The 26,271-nt window shown below is 42.0% G+C and overlaps 1 protein-coding gene across 1 annotated transcript; it reads left to right on the top strand.

Annotated features, from left to right (window-relative positions):
- The first annotated feature begins 223 nt into the window (after positions 1–223).
- Positions 224–24,930, top strand: ARL8B (ADP ribosylation factor like GTPase 8B). The gene is made up of 7 exons (XM_033141175.1): positions 224–383; positions 16,795–16,875; positions 18,199–18,272; positions 19,235–19,328; positions 20,296–20,363; positions 20,592–20,662; positions 22,657–24,930. Exons 1-7 carry the CDS (start codon positions 261–263, stop codon positions 22,704–22,706), a joined length of 561 nt encoding a protein of 186 aa, XP_032997066.1. The 5' UTR covers positions 224–260; the 3' UTR covers positions 22,707–24,930.
- The last annotated feature ends 1,341 nt before the right edge of the window (positions 24,931–26,271 follow it).

Below are 26,271 nucleotides of genomic sequence, written 5' to 3'. Positions count from 1 at the left end.
CGCGGCGAGGCGAGTCCCGTCATATGACCCACGTCGCTCGGGGAGCGGGAGGCAGCAGCAGCAGCAGCAAGCAGCAAGCAGGAGAACCAGGAGTAGTAGCAGCAGCAGCAGCAGCAGCCGGATTCGGCCTCGAGGCGCCGTCGCGAAAAGGAGCGTCGGAGGCGAGGCGGGCGAGGGAGGGAAGGGAGACAAGAAGCGTCCTGGTTGCCTCCGCTGCCTCTGCTGCTGCCACCACCTGCAACCCCCCCCCCCCCCAAATCATGCTGGCGCTGTTGTCTCGGCTGCTGGACTGGTTCCGGTCGCTGTTCTGGAAGGAGGAGATGGAGCTGACGCTGGTGGGGCTGCAGTATTCGGGGAAGACCACCTTCGTCAACGTCATCGCGGTGAGATGTGTGATTTCACACCCTGGGGAGTCCCTACTTTGCCCCCCTCCCGCCTCTCCTTTGATACCCGCTTGAGCTAGAGAGATGGGCGGCTGCTGTCGCTCCTCCCCTCCTTGGCCCCACTCAAATGCATGCATGCACACTAATTTGTCCACTAGTTGTAGAGTGGTTTTTTAATGGGGTGGGTGGGAGAACAGGAACACCAAATTGTCATTTTAAAGGCGACTCCTCGCCCCGCCCCAGGCTTTCTCTCCGCCTCCTGCAGCCCATTGAGTTCTGCCCCGTGCGGGGGTTAAAAATCCCAGCACTTTGGGGGAGCATGCGAGGGAAAAGGCCTTCGGATAGGGCAAAGGGGCTTTCCACTTTCTTTCCTGGGTGGGGGTGGCATTCAGACGTGCATCTCGCTCACATGTTAAGCGGTACAGCCAGGGGACAGGAGAAGAGTTTAGGTTAGGGACTTAATTCTGCTGTTCCCCCGGACCTCGGCGAGCTGTGGAGGTTGGGGTGGGGCTGAGCCAGGTGATGCTTTCGCCCACTTGGTTGCCTCCAGACACTCAACGTGGATGAAAGGAGTCCTGGAGGAGGGCTGGACTAGGGAATGGTGGGTGGTACCCTGCCTTGCCCAGCCCAGTCATGTCTTAGGCAGGTCTGAAGCTCTTTGCATAGCAAGCCTTGTTTGGGATGGGCGAAAGAAGAAGATGCAACTCTTCTCCCTGAAGCTGCTATAACCCTGACTCTCTGTGGGTGTGACTTTCCCAAAGGAGAACACTTTTCTCTCCCCAAGTGTTTGTAGGTGCCAAGTGATGTGGGGGGGACCAAGGGCCTGCCTGGTTTTACCTGACTTTGCTTTAGTTTGGAGATGACTTCCTGAGCCTTTCTCTCTCTGGAGGAAATTAACAGTTGAACATGTTGCTCAAGATTAATAATACAAGACCAGTGTGCACTCAAGAGTGGTCTTAAGGTGCTACATGAGTTTAAGTAAGGATGGGCCTAGCCAATATTTGGAGGCTATCCAGAAACCCTATGTATGTCTGAGCTCTTCAAGACATTTAAAATATAAATTTTATCTATTTTGCTTGAAGGTATTTCTAGAGCACCTTTAAGGGTAAAAAAACCTTGCTAAGATGACTTCTCTGAAGGGCAACAGTTGAGCAGTTTGTGGTATACTTGAACATGTATCATCTGAGACCCTTCTCTAGGTACTTCCTCTGAAAGAAGTTTGGAAGGTGGTGGCACTGTCTTTTTGGCTGCGTCTATGGAGGGCTCTCCCCAGCGAGGCCTGCTTGCTGCCAGTACTGTATTAACATCATTTCAGTATCAGGTTGGCATACCTCTTTTCCCCTAAATGAGTCTAGGGGCCCTGTAATGACTGATTAGGGTTATGTTTCATTAATCAGGGCAAGGGATATCCATAGAAGGTCTGTCTTTATTATTTATTGCCACCATTCTTGTAAGCAGAAAAGTTCACTTAGACTGCATAGCTTGAACAGAATTGATACAGAAGTAACTCCTACTAACTTCATTAGGATTTACACTCAGGCAAACAGACATATGTTGCCGTTAAATCCATGAGTACCGTTGCATAAAGTAAGTTTTACCTTACATATGTGTGAAAGTGCAGGCCCTCAAATACTTTACTTACTGCTTAGGAATACAATAGATGGTTAAAATGTGTTCAAGGTATCTTAATTAGCACATATTATAGATATTGATCTTTTTAACTGACGTTTTATATTTGCATTCTAGTTGTAAAGCATCATTTTCTCTTCCAGGGTTTTTGGTGTGTGTATATATATCATTATGCCATCTATAGATATCTATAGTTATTTTAAAATCAGGACCAATCCATTTGGAATACTTTGCTCTGAATAAAGGGGCTTGCTCTGTCTTGAGTGTCTGCCCTTTGGGAGAGCAGAGATGGGTGAATTGCATTCAGCTCATTCTCCTGGTAGGTCAAAGTAGTCCCCCCCCCTTGGTGCATTAACAATAGGAGGGTGGGGTCAGGTTGCTGTTTGGGATGGGGCAAGAAACCTTCCACAATGGACTGAGCTGCAGAATGTGCCTTTCGGTTTAGCCATTAACTTGCTTATCTATGCTGAAGTTGCCTCATAAAAAGATTTGATGATGTCTTTCTAAATGACTTGATTGCATCACTTCCAACAAACAAGATGCTACATTTTCTTGATTGTGTGTGTCATTATCAGGGGCATGCAGCATTATCTTGCTAGAGTAAATATAAAACAGTGCTCTTATTTTGAGGGGCACACTGGCCTCCACTTACTACATTTAAGATCGTTTTTTGCCTTTGGTAGGCCTACTGCTGCAGCATGCTGCTTCTGTCAGTTCTGTAGGTTTTAACGGTGGCAGTTTGTTGGATAAATTTAGTCCGTAATATGGTTCTAAAAGACAACAAAACAGCTTCCTTGCAGGCCTGGGAAATGCTTTCTGGGCTGTACTGGCTTGGCAGACCATTGGAGTGTAATATGCTTTGCTTGTAGATATTTTTGTCCTGTTTGTTGCTTAGACCTTGCCTCAAACACAGTAATGAAACTTCTGAGGGGATCTTCTAAATGAGATCTGAAACTACTCACATTTTCTTTTCTAACATTAGTGCTTATGACAAAGAGTGAGCAAGGAATAGTTTGGAAAATTAAGAGTGTGATCCTTACCATGTTTGCTTGGAAATAAGTTCGGTTGAAGTTAGTAGGGCTTATTCCCAAATTAGTAGGGGTTAGGTCAATAGATGAAGTTGTCATTTTTTTTCATGCAAATGTCTTGAGTCTTGAAAATATTGCATCTGTAAATACTTCTACACAACTAGAATGATTTAAATATCTTCTTGTGAACTGCCCTGAGATCTTTTGATAAAGGGCAGTATATAAACAACAACAACAACAACAACAACAACAACAACAACAACAACAACAACGTTTTGGACTTAAGCTTTGTGTTCATTAAGTTCAAAGAACATCATTGTGCGGTAGACATATGCACCATAATAACGATGGGCTGATTTGAGATGACTTCTAAATACAGTGGCACCTTGGTTTATGAGCTTAATCCATTCGGGAAGCCCTTTCTTAAACCGAAACCATTCTTAAACCGAGGCATGCTTTCCCTAATGAGGCCTCTCGCTGCCAGTGCCCTTCCAACATTCGGATTCTGTTCTTAAACCGAGGTAATGTTCGCAAACCGGGATACTACTTCCAGTTTTGCGGAGCTCGTAAACGAAATAGTTCGTAAACAGGAATGTTCTTAAACCGAGGTACCACTGTATTCCAAAGCTTCCAGGTTCAGCACCTGCATTGGGATATCTTCTCACCTTAGCTGAGAAAAACAATATAATCAGAAGATGGTCATACCCATGTTCTCCTTATTCACTGGGGATATGTGTGTGCAGCAGTGCCTAGGAACTGGGTATTTAAGTCTTGGTCTATTGACAGACCCGTACCCGATTTATGGTAGATCAGCTACTGAGATTATTGATATAGCTTAGCTTAGATATAACACTTAGCCTTGATGCGAGTTCCTATGCATGCATGCTTGCTTTGTATATTTTTATACTTCTTGATGGATCATGGGGATTCTTAGGCGGTGCTAGAGGGAAGCAGACCACATAAGGTTGAAATCAACCCATACTGTTGTCTTGGGGGGCAATTATCAAATAAATGAAAACCAAGCAAAGCTTTGTGAATAGGGATAGTTTAAGCAAGTGCTGAACCACCACCCAAAAGACAATATGTGTGTGCTTGTTCTTGAGTGCTACCAAAGGGTGTGCTTGCCCTGAAGACTTCTTAATTCAAAAACAAACACTAAATGCACAAAATATGGCCAAGAGGTTGATGCATCATTCCATTAATACCTGTTTTTTGAGTCCTTGACTGCCTTGTTTTCAGGACTACAGGGCACATCTGCTATGTTGCTGACTTTGAATGAACGAATTATGGAATTATAATGGCGAAGCAACAGGGCTATGTTGGAAGAGTGATTGCTTGGTAGCTGCTTGCTCTGTGATAATGCTCTGTGGGCGACCAGTGGCCCTCTAGATGTTGCTGCATGACAACGGCAACATCTGGAGAACTGCAGGTTGGCCATCCTTCAGATACAATGACTTCTTTAAAGGTAGTACTGTATTTAGATCTACAATGTAAACAAATATTTTATCCAAACCTTTCAGGTAAATTGGAAGCTAGCTTTAACTTGGCACATGTGGTGGAATTTGTTAAAAACATGTTGTTATTGGATGATATATCTTTAAGCAGAACTTTTTTGTTCTTACTGGCAATGCAAATCTCAGGAAGGGGACCTGGTTGAATGTATAGCAGATTCTATGGAAAATTTTACTGTTCCTCTTCCTATAAACGGAACTGAAGTTGATAAAATATTTAAAACTAGAGAGTTGCTTGTTTTCCACCCACCAAAAGAGTGTTGCCATATTACAGCTTAAACAGGGATAAAATAAGACAGGTATGTGTTGAATACTGTACTGGGAATCGTTCTCTCTTGCCAAATCATAGAAACCACTGTTGGAAGTCAAGGTGCCTAGGTGATAAAAGAATTGGATATCTTTCCAGCCCAATTTAAAAGAGTGTCAGTTTCTTATGTAGAAGTAATGTTCTTTTGCATTTAAAAAGTAAATACCAGTAATTTAATTTAATCATTCAGCCTGTTAAAGAAAAGTACCATTCAGTGGAAGGGGTGGGGGAAAGATTGGTTCTTTGAATTGAAATTGTGTAACTTACTGCTTGGTTGGGATCTAACACATCTCTAGACTTAACTGGGTGAAATCTATTAAATATGTATTCTTGCAAACTTGTTCTTGTGTGAAATAAAAGAGCTTTGTTGGCTTCAGTATTAAACTTCAATGGTTTGTGTTTCTGTCACTTGGACTATGCTAGTGATAATAGGAATCTTTATTCTGTGATGATTGCAACTGATAAGCACCTATGAAAATACAGGGTTAAACATAAGTCATACCATAGACCCATTAATAAAATGACTAACCTAGGTCTGCTCATTTCAGTGGCTCTATCCTGAGTAAAACCTGGGTGGGTACAATCCACTGTGCTTCGCCTTGGTATTGGGGATCTATTGCCAAGAGCATGCTTCCTCAGACTTGGCCCTTCAGACTCCCATGATCCCTAGCTAGCTGGACCAGTGGTCAGGGATGATGGGAATTGTAGTCTCAAAACATCTGGAGGGCCGAGTTTGAGGAAGCCTGGCCAAGAGTGAAGTTCCCTATCCTTCCAAGGTAAGTATAAAATATTGAAGGCTAATAACTTGCCAGCCTGACAGCTCAGTTATATATGGGTTATCTGGTAGTTAGGATTTCAGTTAAACATGTTGTTGTTGTTGTTTAGTCATTTAGTCATGTTCGACTCTTCGTGACCTCATGGACCAGAGCACGCCAGGCACTCATTCTTCCGCTGCCTCCGGCAGTATGGTCAGACTCATGTTGGTAGCTTTGAGAACACTGTTATTAATATATTATATTATTTTTAAATATAAAAATGGCTAATAGAAAAGACTTGCCTAATGTTACCAGTTCTGGTAACGTTGTTGTTGTTTAGTCATTTAGTCGTGTCCGACTCTTCGTGGTCCATGGGGTCACAAAGAGTCGGACACGACTAAACAACAACAACAACGTTACCAGAACTTGAACAACATATTAACCACCTGCATTATTAACATTCCATCAATAATAAGGTCAGGGATATTAGTGTGGCATGTGAAGCTTGAGTAGGGAAGGAAGCTGATTCTCTTAATGACTTAAGGCTGCAGTCTTTTACAAGCTTACATGTGGGTATGTTTCATTGAATTCAGAGGGGCTTGTGTCCGAGTATGCATGTTTAGGATTTCACTGTAAAAGTAAGATAGTGTGTGTGGGCTGGGAATATATTACAACCTCCTTTAACAAAAAAAAGTACTTTCAGCTGGACATTATCATTCCAAGTGCCTGCCTGAGCAACTTCAAGGGAGCTAAGCTAGCCTAAATGCTTCCATACTGGGACTAAATGTTTTGAGAGCTGGATTCTCAAATCTTTCAATTCTAGGAGAAAGGCTGGTCATTGTTTGGTGTAGGCTCTTATCCAGTCATTGGATCATTACTTGTTTTCTGGACAGATGTAATAATAGCATGACTCAGGAACAGTGATCTAATGAGGGTATGAGTCTGGCTTCTTTGTGAGTGCAACCTCCTCTATCTGAACTCCAGATATTTAAGACTGCTGAAGTAATCTTCAGTTGCTAAGCAAAAACTTGGGATTTAGCAAACTTGGGGTGCATTTTTAGAAACACAAACTAATACCAGTCTATGAATATCAGCATACTGATTTTAAAATCGATAAGAGAAAGCAGAGCTGTATCTGCTCTCCTAACCTTTTCTGAATATTCTTGGCAGTAGTTGACTGGCTACTGTGGAACCCTGTGCTAGTTTTTGGCATTTGGGGAATTACCCAACTTGATGTTTCTCTGTTATCAGTAGGATTAGCATTGAGAAGCCTGGCATCGAAAATGCTGTGACAAGCCTTTGGAGAGGAGAGGTCTTTCTCTGCTTAAAATGCCCCTGGACATCTTATGCAGGATGGAACATGCTGCAGTTGTGGATGGAAATAGAAGTGATGAGGGAAGTAATGACGTGGCTCTTGTACAAGTAAGATACCTCCTGCTGTGTCACAAGTAGCAATGACACCGCACACTTGTTGCTGCAGGCTTCAGCTGTCTGAGTAACACACAAATGCCTCCAGAAATCTCTTGGGCAATAAAATAAAAACCGTCCTGTCTGCTTGTATGCACCCTTGTTGATTATAGTGACATCTTTGCTTCAAAGAGGGGGAAGTTGCCGCTTCTCTTGGCTTCCCTGAGTTGCTTGCCACATGCAACCCTGGTGAGGGTCTTTCCCCCCAAGCTGGAGCTTGAGATACTCAGTTTTTGTATCTGCTGCTTATCCAAACAATTAATACTTGGGTCACTACGATTTCATGGTGAGACGTGTACAAATTGACTAGCGTATCTAAGAAGACATTGGTTTTGTTATGATGTAACACTAAACCATGACTTTGTGTTACGGGGATAAGCCTCAGAAGCCTCATAGAATCATAAAATCTTAATAGTTGGAAGGGACCCAAGGGTCATCTAGTCCAACCCCCTGCAATGCAGGAATCTCAGCTAAAGCATCCATGACAGATGGCCACCCAGCCTCTGCTTAAAAACTTCCAAGGAAGGCGCGTCCACCAGTTTTTGTGGGAGTCTGTTCCACTGCCGAACAGCTCTTACTGTCATAAAGTTTTTCCGAATGTTTATTCGGAATCTCCTTTCTTGTAACTTGAAGCCATTGGTTTGAGTCCTACCCTCCAGAGCAGGAGAAAACAAGCATGCTTACTCTTCCATGTGACACCCCTTAAGATATTTGAAGATGGCTATCATATCTCCTCGTTTCCAGGCTGAACATATCCAGTTCCTTCAAGCGTTCCTCATAAGGCTTAGTTTCCAGATCCTTGATGATCTTGGTTGCCCTGCTCTGCCTATGTTTCAGCTTGTCAACACCCTTCTTAAATTGTGGTACCCAGAATTGGACACAGTGCTTCATGTGGTCTGACCAAGGCAAAATAGAGTAATACTATTACTTCCCTTGATCTGGACACTATACTTCTAGAATAGCATTAGTTTTTTTTGCTGCTGCATCACACTGTTGACTCATGTTAAGCTTGTGGTCCACCAAGACATCTAGATCCTTTTCACATGTACTGCTAGTAAGCCAGGTGTCCCCCTTCCTGTATTTGTGCACCTGGTTTTTCCTGCCTAAGTGCAGAACCTTACATTTCTCCCTATTGAAATTCATTTTCTTAGCTTGGGCCCAGTTCTCCAATCTGTTATGGTCATTTTGAATTCTGATTCTGCCTTCTGCGGCCTTCACATTTCTCCTTCCCACAACCATGAGAAGGGATATGAAAGCTTTTGCTTACATTTTCAAACTAACCACAGCTTGCTGCGTCATCCAAACCTGGACAAGCTATATTTACCGGTATGCTAACTATAGTTAGCGGAAACAAGCCAACATCAGGGCATAGTCTATGCAGCTGGATTGTTTCCACTAATTGTGGTTGAGGTTTAGGGTTCAGAGGTAACACTAGTTGGCATCTGTCTGTCTTGGGGGACAATGGAGGAATGCACCATTGGGGGGTGAGGTCAAGTTGCTAGAAGGTTGCAGCGCCCACTGTGGCTGTAGAGACTGATGCAGGAGAGACATGTTTTATTGCAGCTGGAGTAGATGAAGGTGTCCAGCTGTGCTGCTGCAGATGCACCATGACGTTTCTTCTTTCTGCACTCCTCTCACCGGTCATTCCTCCTCTGGTCACCGCTATGGATGCATGACCTGACTGCCTGTCACTGGGCACTACGTTTGCAAGGGATTCCCACATGGCGCGGTCTGGAAAACAAGTCTTATGAGGGAGTTTAGCCTGAATTAGAAGAGTCTGGAGATAGGATAGCCATCTTCCAATATCTCAAGGGCTTTTACATAGAAGATGGAGCAAGCTTGTTTTCTCCTGCTGCAGCATGTAGGACCCAAGCCAATGGATTCAAGTTACAAGTAATGAGATTCTGACTAAACAGGAAGAACTTTCTGACGGTAAGAGCTGTTTGACGGTGGAACAGACTCCCACAAGAGGTGATAGAATCTCCTTCCTTGCAGATTATTAAGCAGAGTTTGGATGGATGCTTTAGTTGAGATTCCAGCTTAGCAGGTGTTGACTGGATTACCCCTGGGATTCCTTCCAACTCGACAATTCTGTGCTGCTGGGGAAAAAACAAGTGAAAGTTCAGGCTTCCAAGAGTGACAAGACCATAGTGAAAGGTTGTGCAGCTTATTGTAGGAGACCCTTGTCTAATTGGCCACTTCTGATGAGGATTGATGACTCTAGTGCAAGATGTTTATGTGGTGTAGCTTTTCATGAATGCTGAAATCAAACACTGGTGTGTTTATGCCTCCGTCAATCAGCTGACCTGGCTCCTCAACATCACTCGTTGCTCTGAAAGCAACATGTGTTCATCAGCAGCCATGCTTTTTGAGCTTGCTTTAGTTTAAAATCTCCTGTCGGAGGGCCATGGTCACCCTGACAGGCTATCAGTGAGCAGAAAAGGCCGCATTAAAATTGAAATAATGTTATGACTGTGAATGCAATAATCCTGCTTGCCTTTTTATAACTGAAGGCATCCAGGTTCTAAAGAACCAAGTGCATGTTTGCATATCGCTCCCACATCTGAAAAGACAGGGACATGAAATAGGACCACAACATCTCTATAGGTCTCCAAACAGATCACTGTGTCAGGATTCGAGGTTGTAGTGATGATCGGTGCCCTACTAGACCTGGAGAGGCCCAGCATTAAATGCCCATTCTGCCAAGAAGCTTGCTGGCTAAACTTGGGCCAGCCGCTGTCTTATCTTACTTCACAGGGTGGTTGTGAGAATAAAATGGGGAGGGGAGGACATTGCAAAGCCATGTTGACACCAGTGTGTGTGCATCATTGAACACTCCTGCATTGTACCGGTGAATCAAGTTGAGTAAAATGGCTTATTGATCCTTACCCTCAAGTCCTACTCGGGACAGTGTTGTAGAGACCTTTATATAAGAAATTAAGGTAAAGGTAAAGGGACCCCTGACCATTAGGTCCAGTCGTGCCCGACTCTGGGGTTGCGGCGCTCATCTCGCTTTACTGGCTGAGGGAGCCGGCGTACAGCTTCCGGGTCATGTGGCCAGCATGACAAAGCCGCTTCTGGTGAACCAGAGCAGCGCATGAAAACGCCGTTTACCTTCCCGCTGGAGCGGTACCTATTTATCTACTTGCACTTTGACGTGCTTTCGAACTGCTAGGTGGGCAGGAGCTGGGACCGAGCAATGGGAGCTCACCCCGTCGCGGGTATTCGAACCGCCGACCTTCTGATCGGCAAGCCCTAGGATCTGTGGTTTAACCCACAGCGCCACCCGCGTCCCTTATATAAGAAATTACAATCTTTAAAAAACAACAACCAGATGTCACTGTTTATACTTCACAACTTTTTTGCACTAGAACTTGCTTTTCCACTTCCTTCCAGAGTGGACACTTCTCTCTAACTGCTTGTAGCCTTGGGACTACAGAGCTGGAGGGGAGTAGTATTATTGCAGTGTTAGAAACTGGGATAGAAAAGCTAGGAGCCAAGTGGCTTCTGGAACCTGGGTTGTGGCCACCGAAACAGAATGTCTAGTCGCCTTGGGGGGTGGGGAGCAGCAACACTTTTATTATTTTTATAAGCATGAACTAATACGCAGTTCATTTAAGAGCCATATTAGTATCACATTTTTATCAGAAATTGTTAATACATGTTTAATTTGGTGTTTACAATAAAAAATATTGGTACCATACTTCAGTTTTCAAAACACTCTACTCTTTATTGTTAAACTCCTTAACATATTGTCTATCTTTAACATATACTTTGAGGCTTCGAAGCACGTACATTTCAGTAATATTTGAGTGTCAGCCAGGTGTAAAAAAATGGCACCCAGACTTTTTGAGGTACTCGCAAATGGAGAATCTTTAGGGGCAAAATGTGCCTGGCGCCCTGCTAATTTCAAACTCTGATTATTTGGCCACATGCATCTGCCAGGAGTCTTATTACTGCTGGACTGTTTGGGATTAGGGTGTGTGGTGTTGTTGCAATCTGCTATATATGGTGCTCTGAGAGTATTGGAAGTCACTCATTAAAGCAACATTTCCTCTTTTGGATACTTCATTACATTCTTGTTATTGCATAATTGAATATTGCAACAGCATTAATCTTTGTTCTGATACTAGCAATTGTCGGTGTGGAAAACAGGAATGTTCCAAATGTAGTAGAAAGCTATGGATGTATGTTTCTAGAGCTCTGAAAAGATTTTTTTTTACCTCCCAAGTTTAGATCATGTGTTTGGTTTTTCCCAGTTTTACAATGATTTTTTATTGTGTTACTCTCTATGGTTTGTTTTTATACTTAGAAATGCTTAGGTTTAAGCAGTGTATAAATACATATATATAATATACATACATAGATATTTACACACACACACACACACACACACACACACACATACTACAGTAGCCTAGCAATAGGACAACTTTCAGAAACTTGTACTTACTGCTTTGTTCTACTGGATCAGACTTTAGGTTTGACATCTGTCTAGGGATTATTGCTCTAGATGGTGGTTCCCCGGACTACACATGCCCTGAACTAACTTGAGGGTTGAGCAAAATTTGTGTACTAACTGCTTTCAGTTTGAGCACAGCAAACTATGATCTGACAAGTACCATATTCTTTACATGGACTGATAGTTAGGTATGCATTTGCATGGTTTTAGTGAATTATCTATATAGGGCTACTATGGTTCTGTGGTGTAGTGACAACTCTTGGAAGACCTTACGGAGGTGCTGCAAAGTTTTATCATATGCTTGCAACACCTGTATGCAACTATGGGAAAAGATGGCTAAGCATGTGATGTCATTATTATGCTGATGTTGCCCATCTTCCATTTTCATCAAATCCAGAAACAGTGGGCTCAGTTCTTGAAAAGATGCTAGCTTTCATTCAGCCCACATCCATGCACAAACAAGTTCAAGCTTAGGACAGTAGAGTTTAAATTGCTAGCCTTGGGTTTCTTAGATATTTGCCTGCCCTGGGGTTGCCCTCTCCCTCCTAAAGTACAAGGTGCATAGCCTGGAAGTTCTCTTAAACACTGTCACCACCATTTAAAAACCAAGCAGAAAAGCCAATCTATTATACCATTCACCAGCTCTGATGGAGTTCATTTGGAACAAGGGTTTGGTTCCTGTCTTCTGTGCTTTGGTAACTACCGGTATGGGGCAGCCTTCTGAACTTGAGGGCACCTCCCATATGTACGTCCTCGGCACTTGAGAGAGATGCTGGAAGTGAGGGCATAGAGCCTCACCTTTTTCATGGAGGTGTTCATGCTTTGTAATGTTCCACCTGTTGCTGCTTTTTGACAGATAATCACAGTACAGTATTTTAGGGAGGCATTTTAGATGCATAAGGATGATTCTCTTCTCTGCTACTCTTATGCAACTTGCTAACTTTGACATCGTGGTACACTCGTCTAACTTGTTTTCCTACTTTGCTCTGTCAGCAGTTTCCAGTGCTTTACATGCATATTCTGGCAGCATTTAGTAACATGCAAGATTACTTTTGATTATTTGCACACCTTTTGCACATTTTAACAAATACAATAGATCTAAAAGTTATTTTATGCTGTTAACGATCTCAGTTCTAAATCTTTCATTGCAAAATTATTTGGAGTTGAGCAAGTCCACCACACATGGAAATAACTGTATTCCTTCTGATAATTCCAAAACTGGTATGTTTTGTTTAACTTCTTTGGAATAGTAATGTGCTTTGTCATGAGCTTAAAAGGGTGTATCCAACACTTGCTCTGCTACTGCAGCAGACTTCTGCTTGCTCAGTGGAGCTTTCCTCTCTCCTTTCTCTTGCAACCCCTCAGAATCTGCTCCAGAGGGTTGGAAGAAGAGGGGAGAAGGAGAGTCCCATTGGGCAATTGGAACTTGATGTGTGTGGCATTGGACATATCCCAAAGTAAACCCTATTTTTGTAGATAAAAATATTCACATTTTACCAAATCAAGTCCAATATGACAAAATAGATTGATCTACCAGCATTCTGTCCTCAGCTAGTCAATGTAATTAACTTGTTTCATTTTGCAATACAAATGATCACAGGTTGTTCTTGTATGCCACCACAGCAGCCAGAATTTTATTAGCACAAAAATGGAAAACAACAGATTTACCAACAATTGAAGAATGGAGATAAAAATTGCTGGAATACCTAGAGTTAGCAAAATTGACTGGGAGAATAAGAAACCAAAGCGACCAAAGGGTTGAAGCAGATTGGAGTAAGTTTATTGATTATTTTAAAAATTATTGTAAAAACATGGTAACACCGACAGGTTTTGATACAATACTTGCAATGTAATAATGGAGCACAAAATAGAAAATATTTCAATTAGGCAAAATTAAACATGGATTTAGCAAAGTGAAAGAATGAAGAGAAGGTGTAAAACCAGGGAGGGAAGTCACAATACTCGGCGGAGTATATGTATGTATATTTGATTTATTAATGTATTACTTTGAGAGTGTTTCTTTTTGTTTGTTATGTTAAAAGCAAAATAAAAATACATTAAAAAAAGGATCAGACTAAATAACAAAGCTGTGTAAGGAGCACTAAATCTAATGAGTGTTGTTTTACGTTTCTTCCTGGCTGTAATCTTCCTTTGAAGCATCAGTTTTAAAATACGTTCATGAGTATATTTTCCAGTAACTCGGAGATTATAGGTCTCTAGCTGCCTGCTTCTAAATGGTCAGGTGATTCCCTAGTCACGAGTAGGATTACAGACTCATGACCACTTTGATTTTTATTTCATTTGGTTAAACTGAGGAAGTGGTAACTCTGTGAACTAAGAACACAAAGGAGAAGCTAGCAAAGTAGAATACGGAATGGAAAGAAATGCCCAGTGTTTTTCCCCTTCCATGGCAGAATAGAGACTGATAAGTACAAAATTCGGGCATCTTAATTCTTGCCTGTCCTGTTCTTATAATTGTTTCCAAGCCTTAGCATTAGTTCTTACCTGTAGGATTGCTTTATTTGGTGACTCTGTATATAAGTTGAAGTAGGATCACATTGGACTTCACTGCTTTTCCTGCCAACTTTAAGCTTTTTCCACTCCTGTAGTGCTTTTGGTTCTGGTTAACAGATCACCTGTTTAAAGGTTCACCTGAGCTGAACACATTTTGCAAGTGCGCTGCCAAGTGGGTTGTAGTCAGGAAATAAATAATTCTCCCCCCCCCCCCCATTTTAGAGCAGGAGTAGGCAATGTTGTGCCCTCCAGATGTTGTGGACTACAGTTCCATACAACATGAGCTATGGTAAGGGATGAGAATTGTAGTGTAGTCTACAACATATGGAGGGCAATACCTACCCCTAGTTTAGAGCTTGACAGTGAAGACGATCTGTAACATTTCTGGCTTTTCTTGTGAAAGCTACTGGCTAAAGCTTATACAACAATATACTGCCAGTTGATCAAAATGTCACTATTGTGAGCAGAAGATACTTCCATTTGCATGATAGGGAAGAGTATAATTTCCATCAGTAGTCTTCATGTGGTGCTCATCTTCATTTGTGACATGGATCGCTTGAAGTTGGTAGTGTCTATCTTCTAGTTGATAGTGTCTATCTTCTGCTTTTCCCCTTGGATATTTGCCCCCCCCCCCAAAGTATGTTATAGCTTAGTACAATGTAGTTTCACTTGTGGTGCGTTGAATGCTGGCATGGTCCTTTTTGTGTAGAATCCAACTCGTGAGTGGCAGGTGTCTAGCTGAGTGGTTTGACTGCAGAACAGGCACCTACCTAACATTTGTTTTTCTGTGGTTGTGCTTAATAATAATAGCTTTGAAAGTGAAGAAACCTGCAATGTGTCTTTGTGTCTCGTAGATCTGATGTTCTCCTTTCCTAGTGATGGTACACTAAGATACACTTGAAGAAAACAATCTATGTGTGTCTCTCTCCAAGTGTTGTCACTTGGATTCAATTAAAACAAGGTATTTAGCAATAGCTAGTCACACAAGAGCAGAGGGTTGTTAAAACATTTATCAATTAAAAACAATTAAAAAGTACTTGCTTGTAGTTAATAACTCAGCAAATTGATTGAATCACTGCAAACTCTTTGTGTGGATCTACTCGGTATTGGGTATTTGAATTGCTTGCTTTTTTAAGGTGCAAGGACATGTTCAATGCACTGTGATCATAGTGTAATCTTTACTACTTTGATGTGTTTGTAATAACAGCAAGCTGTGTTTCAGTAAGTAATATAAAATTGGCGGGAAAGCCCTAACACAGCACAGTGCAGGACTTCAAGCGTCCATTGAGTGGTAAGGGCAAAAACTTACAAATGGCCAGGGCTGTCTTAAGCGTATCAGGCGCCCTGGTGCGACCAGCGAACTCGCGCTCCTGCGCTCCGCCGGGCAGCCGGAGGGCGCGGTGCGACCGGCCAGCTCCCGTGCTCCGCCGGGCAGCCAGAGGGCATGGCGTGGCGCAGCGGCCAGTTCGCGCTCCCGCGCTCCGCCGGGCAGCCGGAGGGCGCTGCTGGCGGGGCTGGAGGGCAGAGGCGCCCTCCAGACCATTGCGCCCTGGCACATTGCGCCAGTAGGCTCAATGGTTAAGACGGCCCTGTAAATGGCTTTAGCAGTGCTACCAATGTCTCATGTGGGATAAGGCCCATTGCATCACTGTAGAATGGCTTTTAAATACGTCGTGTCTACATAGAACATACTATCTACAACTGAAGTGATGAGTGGCAGCTAATCATACCAGTCACAATGTTACAAAATAATGTGTTAAGTGCAACATCAAGACTGGACTTGAAATGCACTGACTGGATCAGGGCTTTCCTGTATATTATACCAGACTAATGGCCAAAGAGCTTGGAGATAGCCTTGTTTTGTATTCTTTAGTCTCAAAAGAGCAGGCAACTTGAAGGGAGAATAGTATATACAGGGCTTTGCCTAAGTAATCTTTTGCAGGTGAGTTTTATGTCTGTGTTGGAGGTGAGTAAAACACAGCCCATGGTATCTGAAACTACTCCAGCATTGTTGCTCAGCTGTGGTCCACAGTAATCCATCTGCAGCACAGTAAACCTTACCTTGAAAAAATATTCCCCAGATTCTTCAGGCTCAGACACATCCCAGAGTAGTCTTTCAAGTTTAATACTTGGAAATTATGCAATTTGATGCTAGTATAGCTTCCCATGATGTGCATACGTTGTTCAGGTTCTTCCAGATACTATCCTGTCACACCAAGGAGTTGGGAGTACTGTTTTTCTGGTAGATAACACACTTGAAAAAGATGAGACATTCTGTCCAAGTTGACTAATAGTTTCTTAACATGATTGCAGGGAAATTGTTTTTGGGAGTGGCATGCTTAACTTGCAGGTAGTGCTAGGAAGCTTGAGAACTCTTCCCATGCTACCTTCATAAATCTGCAGGCCCTTTGGGGTCATTGTATGTGATTCAGCATATGCTGACTTCTTCCTTCCTTCCCTCCCTCCTCCCCTCTGTTGATGATGCTCATGGCCTCTCATGTGATCTTTGTTCACTGACTGTCTCAACTGCAAACTTGTTCCTTCTGAAAAGGATGTTAGAAAGAAGCATGAAATCTTGGTTAGAACTCTCCTACATATTTGATTTTCTCTGGCACTTCAACCATGATTCTTGCATCAGTGGGAAAACATGTAGGCACATCTTTAGCAGAGCTAATTAAGCTGCCTGAGAGATCCTCTTCCGGACCCCTACTAATGACTGTGCTCTTTCCTCTCCTCAGTCAGGTCAGTTCAGTGAGGATATGATTCCTACAGTGGGCTTCAACATGCGGAAAGTTACCAAGGGTAACGTCACAATAAAGGTATGTTTTTCTAGTTTATGAAGGCAAATACATTGTCCTGCTAACCACTTCCCAGGGAGCAGATGAAAGGAGACCAGTTCAAGCTTGGGGGGGGCATAAAACCTTTCCATTCTACCGCCCATTCATTCCCTCCTTAGCTGACTGCTTCTCGTACCCATCATCCTATTAATATTGTCTGCTGGGTTCAAAATTTGTAATAGAGGGGCACGGGCACTATGTGCAACACTTGATGCTGTTTCGAGTTTGAAAGGTATTTACGCTGTTTTATATGAATCCTAGCTTCCTATAGTCGGCTGTAAGCAATTGGTAACTTTTAAAAGGCTACCAAGACAACTGTGCCATAGGGCACAAAGCTTGGTTGACACCCCCCCCCCAAGATAGATGCTGCTATCATTATTACATTATAAAGCAGGGGCTCTCAGCTCCCATCAGCCTCAGCCACAATGGCCAGTGGTGGTCAACAACATGCAGAGCGCCATAGGTTCCCCATATCTAGTATTGAAGGATAGCTTTTTTTAAAGGATTATATGCATTTTAGGGTAGTTAGAGGAAATCAGGCAATGGGTTCCTGCAACTTGGGTGATTAAGTGTGCAGTCTTACTTCTGTGTTTAATAGGACCTGGCTGCCCTGACATGCAGTTATTGGGAAAGTGTTAATGGGAACATGCACAACCCCCATCAGTCCAGTTGTTCCTTAAGGTGGGGCCTGCAGGATGCATGCTTAAGGGTTCACAGGCAGGTGGGGCAGCTTTTCAGCACATCAGTGGACATTTTGGTGGAAAGCAGAGTGGCAAGATTTGGAGCTCTGATGTACCTCTTTCAAACTGCCTACAAAGAGAAAGAGCATTGAAACCGGCTGCTGCTGTTCATGCTGCATAGGAGGAGTGTTGATTGCATATGCAGGTAACCCCCTATTTATGTGGGGGTTGCGTTCCTGGCTCTCCCATGCGTTGATGGAGCCCGCATAAGCCCTCCCCCAGGTCCAAAACAAACCTGCGTCGGTGGCTGTGCATCAATTGAACACACTCAAATAGGTTGCTGCCTGTATCAGGTTTTGTCACTGTAACTGTGATTAGTGATTAGTCCTCTATTTGTTACTTGGGTCATTCGTTCTACAGATGTAAGCATCTCCCACAACAAATTTCATGTTGCAGTAAAAAACAATATAGTGGAAAACCTTTGTTACTCCTCCTGGCTGACAAAATCCTTTCAGTTTTTTGGTCCACATAGCTTCCTTTATGACTTGTATAACATCAAGTTTAGTCGTTGCACTTTTGTATTCAGCCTCCAGACATAATTCTCCGTTTTTGTCTCTTAAAAAAGATCTGGGATATAGGAGGACAGCCACGATTCCGAAGTATGTGGGAACGCTACTGCAGAGGAGTAAATGCTATTGTGTAAGTATATACATCTTGTGGTTACTTGGTTGTGGCTGCATTTGTTGTGTTGTACCTAGTTCTTCAGGTGTGTTACTCTACTGCTAAGTTCTACTCTTTAACTCTTTAGCTATGTGCTTGCAAACTGTGCAAGCTTGGGTTTTCTTCTCTTTGAACTCTGTTAAATTTCACTGTCTAAAGAAATGCATTAACTGCTTGGTAGCATTTATTACAGTACTATTAGTCGAAAGTGCTTTTCAGAGCACTACAAAAGTATGTCATTTAAAACAACAACTGACTGTATGTGTTGCATAGGTACACAGTACTTCTGCAAAAACCTGGGATCCTATACCCTAAAAATGGTGGATGCTGTTTAAAATGAAGTTTCTCAATACCATGGCTTGTCAATGAAAGCTTGACAATTAGTTTATATTTATTGTAAGCAATTGAGCAAAAACCTTTTAACTAGACTTCCAAGGCAACATCCAATGAATAAAAGTAAAACATTGAAACCACAACTTATATAAAAAAAGCAAAAGCATGTTCTTAACATACAGTGCAGAGGAGAACGTCTAGTCGAGTGAATGCTCTGATCCCAAAAGAGTTATCAATCTCTCTAGCAAATAAGACTTGCATATTTACTTCCTGTGAATCCACTTGATTGTTCTTTAACCCCTCACAGGGATTCCTAGCATGATACCAGCAAAACTGCAAACATTAGATCATACTCTTAACACAAACTAGTTCACACTGCAGCACAGAGTCTCTAATCTGCCTAGTTGCCTACTGCAGCAGCTACTGCTAAGGTTAATATCTATGGCTTTACCAGGTTGCATATGTCCACAGCATTGACCCGTTACTGGTGAGCTATTTTATAACCTCTGGCAATTTTGCTAGAGTTACTTTGGCTTAGATAGGGTTGTCTTGCACAAATGTTTTATATTGTATAAACCCGGTGGTCACTTACTGAACTCCTTTAACAGGTATATGGTGGATGCTGCGGATCGTGAAAAAATAGAAGCCTCTAGAAATGAGCTGCACAATCTATTAGACAAACCACAGCTACAAGGAATCCCTGTAAGTTGTAAACATCTGGCTCTTCTTCCCATACAAACTTTTAAGGTTTTAACTTGTTTTGAAAGGAATTCTACCTTGTGCACAAATCAGTCAAGCTCCACTTGTGTTCAGCTTCTGCAGCTCCATCCATTCCATGTTCTTAAGCATGCTTTTGACCGTCTACTGAATCAGACCATTGGTCCATCTAGCTCATGGTTATCTATACTGCGTGGCAGTGGCTCTCCAGAGTTTAGGCAGGAGTCTCTCCCAGCCCTTTCTGGGAGCTTGTAATAATCCTTGTCTGGAAGCTTCTGTAGTAGAACTAATACACTACAGCAGTGTACTCAAAACATGAAGACTATTCAGATGTTTCCCAGAGTGGAAGCTGTTAATGTGAAAAGTCTTAAAAAATAACCTGTTACATTGGGTGAATTTAAGCAGGCAGTGAGTTGTCTGTTTCCATAGAAGGGAAAAGAGGGTTGGTTTTGATAATCTGTGTTCAAAAAGTTTTAGTTAGCGAAAGCTGCTAGCTGAAGAAGCTCACTATATACCTAAACTTACCAAATCTGACTAGGGTGCTATGGAAACTGACACCTCTGGTTCTGCTTCTTGCTTGGTGTGCTCACATCTTGCTCCTTTATTGCCTCTGCATGCAGTTTCTGTGCTGCATCTGACAGGAAGACTAGTGGCGCCACAGTGTGGGGTCCCTTTGAAGTGTCTTCATAGGTTTGGTTTGAGTTCAAACTACATCTACAAATGGATAAACAAAACCTGAGCTTGATGAGGCCCACAGAGCAGAGGTCCCCCAGCCCTTCTTTAGGTTAACTGCCTAGAACCTGAAACTTTAGTTCTTTCACAATACCGATTTATTCCCTCTATGCTCTGGTTTATATGAAATTGGGCAAGTAAATATCTTGTTTTAAACAGAATGAGAGCTGCCTTCAAAAGAAGACTGGGTGCAAATAAATACAGTACCTTCTCTTTTCAGGTTCTAGTACTTGGAAACAAAAGAGACCTTCCCAATGCTTTGGATGAGAAGCAACTTATTGAAAAAATGTAAGTGACTAAGCAATTATATGATAAGATGCTCTGTGCTGACTTGCTGTGTTCAAAATTAAACTTGGTATGGTAAGAGGGGTGTTGTCTAAGAGACTAGTTTCATATTGTAATAGGATTCTTAGAAATAGTGGTAAGATGGCTTTCCAGTGGGTTACCTTAGAAATATTCCTATTAATTACAATTGGGGACTATCACCAATGTGTTCCTGTGCTGCTTCTCTTCCAGGAACCTGGCTGCTATTCAAGACAGAGAAATCTGCTGCTACTCCATTTCCTGCAAGGAAAAGGACAATATAGGTAATTAAAATGCATAGGTGCTAACTTCCACTGGGTGCACAAATTGGATTCATAAAGGCTGTTCTTGCAAAACTGCATGCATCCTTTCAGACATTTAGCAGTTCATGCCAACACATATACTAGCATTTTTATAAATTCAGAACTGTGTAATTGACTGTGAGACTAGATAGACCAAACATATGGTTTCATAAAAGTGAAACTGGCAGGTCACACTTCTCAGCTAAAATATGGGAACTAAGAGTTTAATCTCTATAAGGTGTCTTTCCTTGAATTTCCTTGAACTGACACTGTGCTGCAAATGCTTCTGTCTCTTCTTCCGCTCACAGCAGTGGAATTGGTCTATGGCAGTACCTGGGTAATTGGAAAACTACATATAAAGACAAGGAAAAACAGACTGATCACAAACAGTTCACTTAAAATGTGAATAAGGCTGAAATCTGTTAAGCAATATAGTCTGGTAAAGCCAGCTTGCTTTGGACCGACTCCAAACCAAAGTCTGCTTCTCTTGAAGCTTCAGGTCCATTTCAGAGGGTGGTTCTTGGTTTCCATTTTTAAGTCCTGTTTGATACATTTTTGAACCACCCACAGGCTATCTCTCCGTAAAAGGGTGGCGGGGGAGAGCGGTGTGCCTTTGTGACTGATGGCTCTGGCATCCATTCAGGGAATGGCTTTACCGGGTCTCTCCACCCCCTCTTCTTTTGGGAGGGACACTGAAGCAACCTAACTTCCAGCTGTTCAGTATTCTTAACTAAGTGTTGCTGCTCCTAAGAGTCAGCTTGCCGTCACTAAAGGATTTGGAGTTGACAATTGGCATTTCGTGTGACCTAATACTCTGCTTATTCCGCATGCCATCTTTTAGATTCTAGTTTTTAAAATTAACTCTTGCTTTTGTTTATGTCTACCATGTGTTACTAGGCTAGTTCCTTTCTGTCCCCCCTGCAAAATATATGGCCCTAATCAGGACTAGGAAAGTTCATTTTTTTAAAGGAACTAATTCTAGTTCATGTTCATCACTTTACAAAACTGTCTGTTTCAGTTCAAGGTCATCCAAATTATCCTTGGCATTTTTTCCAGCATTCAGAATGTTACAAGCTGGTGTGCTGAAGTATAAAAGTAGTTTAAGAAGAAAACATCAAAATATGCACACACTGACAGCAATGTGACTAGCTTTCCCCAACAATTATGATCTTCAAGCTTAAAGGCCCAAAGAATCTAAAGAGTCAAGAAGCACGTGTAAGAAAAGGAACTTGAAGATGAACTAGAATCAGTTCAAAGCTGCACTTCCAAAAAAATTAATTCACATTCAGCCTGGTGATTATGGGAACAACTTTCAGGTGTAGTTCAGAGATTTTTGAACTAATTCAATGGACTTCTTTAAACCAAACTAGTTCATTCCAAGCACTGGCCCTAGTAGAATTTCATTTAGTTTGTTGTTTATAGGTCTATAACTGACTGAATATATAGCATAGACTGTGCCTACAATGTTCTTCATGATTGTGTGACTTGAGAGGTGTGTGTATATGTACACAGCGTTTATATAGCTACACTTATTGCTGTGCAGAACATAGTGTACATGCTCATTTTTTTCTTTAAGTATCCACCTCTGTTCTAATTAGGTTTCCCTTTCTTAATGTGACTTTGGTGCTAACTGCTGCCTGCCTGCCTGACTATTAGCATTTTTTGAAAGGACAGGTAGTAATAGTTTGCCCCGAAACCTATCCAAAAAACTTTTGCCAAGATGCCTGGGTCCTGGAGCTTGGCAAACCTATGAGGTATATCTGCAAATGGATCATTAATGGAACACCTGCCTGCTATTTTCCTATGGCCTCCCCACACCCGAATCTGGAAAAGGAAATTATTACTTACACGTAGACCCTAGTCTTAACTTTTTGAATATATATCTGTGTAGATAAGTGTAATCTTTTTAAATTGGATGTTCAACCGCAGGAAGTAGAATATCTATGATAAATGACAACTGTTTCTTTTTCTTCTAGATATCACACTTCAGTGGCTTATTCAGCATTCAAAGTCTAGAAGAAGCTGAAATATCACCGATAACACCCCCAGTTGGCCATAGTCTGATTTGTCTGCTCCTTCCATGATGAAATGTTATTCAGGATAGTCCTCCTGTATCCAAGGAATTGCCTTTTTTCACAGTTCATGCCTCCATGTGCACTGCTGAAGACTTATATTCCTACTTCTGTCATAAAAATTGGCTAGAGTTGTCATGAGTCGTGCAAATGTTTTTTCTTAGTTCATCTAAGCAGTGGCAGTGGGTGCTTCTCCCCTCTCAAAGGCTATCATTAAATCAGTGTGTTTCTTCTCTGGTCTTCCTGAGCCAGGTTTTTATATTTGATTGTCAACAAACTTATTTAATTCTTATATTTAGTGGCTCGTTGAAGATGCTGACACAGGGCAGCACAAGGATTCTAGCACCACTTTATTGTGCTTATAAAGCTTTTCGAACACTGTTTAAATGGGATACTAACTTTTTTCTCGCAGATGCATGTGATTATGTATTGTAAAATGGTTTGCAATGGAAAGTGCCAGGCACTAGATATTAAATCACTAAATTACCTTGAGTTTCTCAAAACTTCCTACATTCTAATGAATGAAATGTCCAATTGTCAACTTTTGTATCTGTGCAGGTCATTGCTAATAACTTTATATGCTGAAATTCTTAAGGGGAATAGAGTACTTTTGAAATAAAGCTTTCAAGTGTTTGAACACACAAGCAACTCAAACAAACCTGGGAACCTCGGATGAGACTTAACAATCACACCTTGTTCCTCGAAATGGTTTGCAAAGTCTGTATGGCTGCATGGCACCCTAATGGTGTCAGACTCCCAGCACAAAATAATCTATTGTTATCTGGCTTGTCCTCTTAATGGAATAATTGAGCACACTTGCACTTGGTGCTAGGAAATGCCTAGGCTATTGTGACAACTCTAGATTTGCCTGCTTTCTCGGTGTGTAATCATGTGTAAAAGTCCACAGGCTAAGAAATGTTGAATGGTGTTTTGAAGCACAAGAGAATCAATGAACTGATCCTGTTTCTTGGTTAGCTTCTACACAGCATAGAGGTGTATGAATCAAAATGTAACACTACTTTTGTAGCTTTACCTTCTTGGCAATGTCAATATTTAAAGGGACAGACTTGTTAAGGCTGGTTTTCTTCATACAATGTCGATGTAGCCCACTGTATGCGTACAAATATATGGTACACCTGCTTGTGTTGCCCCCATTGTTTCGTTTGTTTTTTTAAGCAGCACCTGCATGTACTTGGATGTTGCACTTTTCAGAGTCCATGTTAACACAGGTTTGGTACATTTAAGGGCACATTCATAATATGCCTTTCAAGGACAAAATGGTTTCTCAAAGGACAGATATTTCATACTGGACCCCCCAAGTACTGCGATCAGCCATGGTATTGTATGCCTTTGCTAATCTGCATGTATGGCAAAACTCTTCTCATCTTATACTGGCATTCCTGTGTTACTTACTTTAAAAGGCTCTATGCCAAAAGGCCACAGGCCATGCCTTTACAGTATCACATGGAGTTTGTAAAAGACTCCACAGTGCTATCAGGTGGTCTGGGGGGAAAATAACATGGGATCATACATTAGCCGCAATAGCTGAATATGAGTGGATTACAGGCAGAATGTATGAATACTCATTAAAAAGTTACAGCAGCTTAGCAACAGCAATTGGACCAAGTTGACTTAACATACAAATGTGCCCCACAACAGCCAGTTTTGCTTTATACTGCCATGGCCTTACAAACTGCTGCACTGTTGCATAGACACAAGTATTGCTTCCATTAGCAAATTGAGCTTTTTTTGCATTTTTAACTTCATATATGCTTCTATAAATCCTGTATTGTTGGTGCTGTAGAGTCAATCACTTGCTATTGTAGTGACTACAGACTGCTACACTTAACTAGAGCAACTCGGGTTGTGCCTAAAAATAAGGAAGCTGAACTGGAATGTGTCAACTTTTCTTCTTCTTCTGAGAATCAAATTACTGTTAAAGAAACTGGCCTGTTGCTGAATTCAGTGTGGGTTCTTTTTTTGTGCATACTTCACTGCTTTCAGCATTTTGACATCAAAAACCACTATCGACTTTTTAATCTGTGCATTAATCTCGGCATGTGAAGAACTTATACATTTACCAAACTTTGTAAATATGTGAATTTTTTTATTTAGGTGGATGGCATTTTGTTTTACTGCTGTTTAGCTTTAACCAATAAACTTATGTTTTCAGGGTTATGCTGGCATGTATGTAATTGGACCTTAAAAGTGTTAATGTGACCAAAATAGGGCTTGAGTAAGCCTGCATTCTTACTCGGACGTTAGAGACTCTCACTGTCCCTGTGCTTATTGAAACTTGTATATGTTCCAAGTCCTTGAGGCTGTGGTCGACTGCACTCTTCACAGCGAGTGAAGCCTCAAAACCCAGTGTATGAAATATCCAGTCTCCTCGTGCAGGTGTCCTTCCTATACCCCCTGTTTCTTTTTACAAAATGTGCTTAACCTAGCTATGCCTTAAAACTGTTCCGGAACCTCCAGCGCTTCTTGGAAGAACTCCCATAATTCCTGGACCCATTGGCCATGCTGTTTGGAACGGGCAGCAAACGGGGTCCACAACCCTCGCTTAATATACATTAGAACACGGCTGGCCTAGGACAAATGCAGATATCCCCACACCACAATATCTTCAGTATATGCTTTGCTTCTAATTAGGCTAAGAACAATTGTGCCTGGTGATGTTTCATTCAGGTATACCTGAACTTCCCAGACTTTTGGATGGGGGGAAAGGTATAAACACCTTTGCTGCCTGGGCTACGGAGCTAAATGTTCCTCAGGGGCATGGGAAAAGATGAAACTTTCTGGGATCTTGGATGAAATTGGAGGCAAGCACAGCAGAAAAGATGACATTACTGCATGATGAGCTGTTAAAGGTTAATATCCCTGTTAAGATTCTGCAACCACGAGACTGCAAGAATTGCATTATTGGTGGTATGGTTACTAGCAGTAAAGTTGCTACTTCTCTTTCAGTGGCAGGTCCAAGGGCGAGTTACCACAATTGAAAATTAAAAACACTTAAAGCAAATTAGTTACTAAAAACACTCCCCTCTGGTGCCAAAGGCCAGGGTTAAAAGGTGCATCTTCAGCGTTTGTTGAAAGTTGTAAAATTACAGTGGGCAAAGAGGGATAAAGTTCCTAGCTCAATGTGAGAACTGTTTTGAAGTAGTGAGGAAAGGTAAAGAGGTTAACCCCTTAAACTTGAGTGCAGTTGTAGATTGGCCTTGTACAGCTTCCACTAGTGCAGGCATAGGCAAACTCCAGCCCTCGAGATGTTTGGGACTACTATTCCCATCATCCCTAGCTAACAGGACCAGTGGTCAGGGATGATGGGAATTGTAGTCCCAAACATTTGGAGGGCTGGAGTTTGCCTGTGTCTGCACTAGTGTGTTTGAAATAGCAATGAAGGTGGAACAACAGGCCCAGTGTGGCTTGTAGCAGCTTGCAGAAGCACAGGTCTTTAAGCGCTGTATCGGGGATGGGGAACCGGTCTATGCCCCTTCAAATGTCTGGACTAGAATCCCC

The sequence above is a fragment of the Lacerta agilis genome, chromosome 2, assembly GCF_009819535.1.
Source record: "Lacerta agilis isolate rLacAgi1 chromosome 2, rLacAgi1.pri, whole genome shotgun sequence".
Classification (NCBI taxonomy): Eukaryota; Metazoa; Chordata; class Lepidosauria; order Squamata; family Lacertidae; genus Lacerta; species Lacerta agilis.
The sequence above is the reverse complement of the archived record's forward strand: the minus strand, read 5'-3'. Positions and strand labels throughout refer to the sequence as shown.

Coding starts and splice junctions, on each gene's coding strand:
- ARL8B (XM_033141175.1), top strand. CDS start 261: ATGCTGGCGCTGTTGTCTCGGCTGCTGGACTGGTTCCGGTCGCTGTTC. Junction 384..16,794: donor CCTTCGTCAACGTCATCGCG/GTGAGATGTGTG, acceptor TCCTCTCCTCAG/TCAGGTCAGTTCAGTGAGGA. Junction 16,876..18,198: donor AGGGTAACGTCACAATAAAG/GTATGTTTTTCT, acceptor CTCTTAAAAAAG/ATCTGGGATATAGGAGGACA.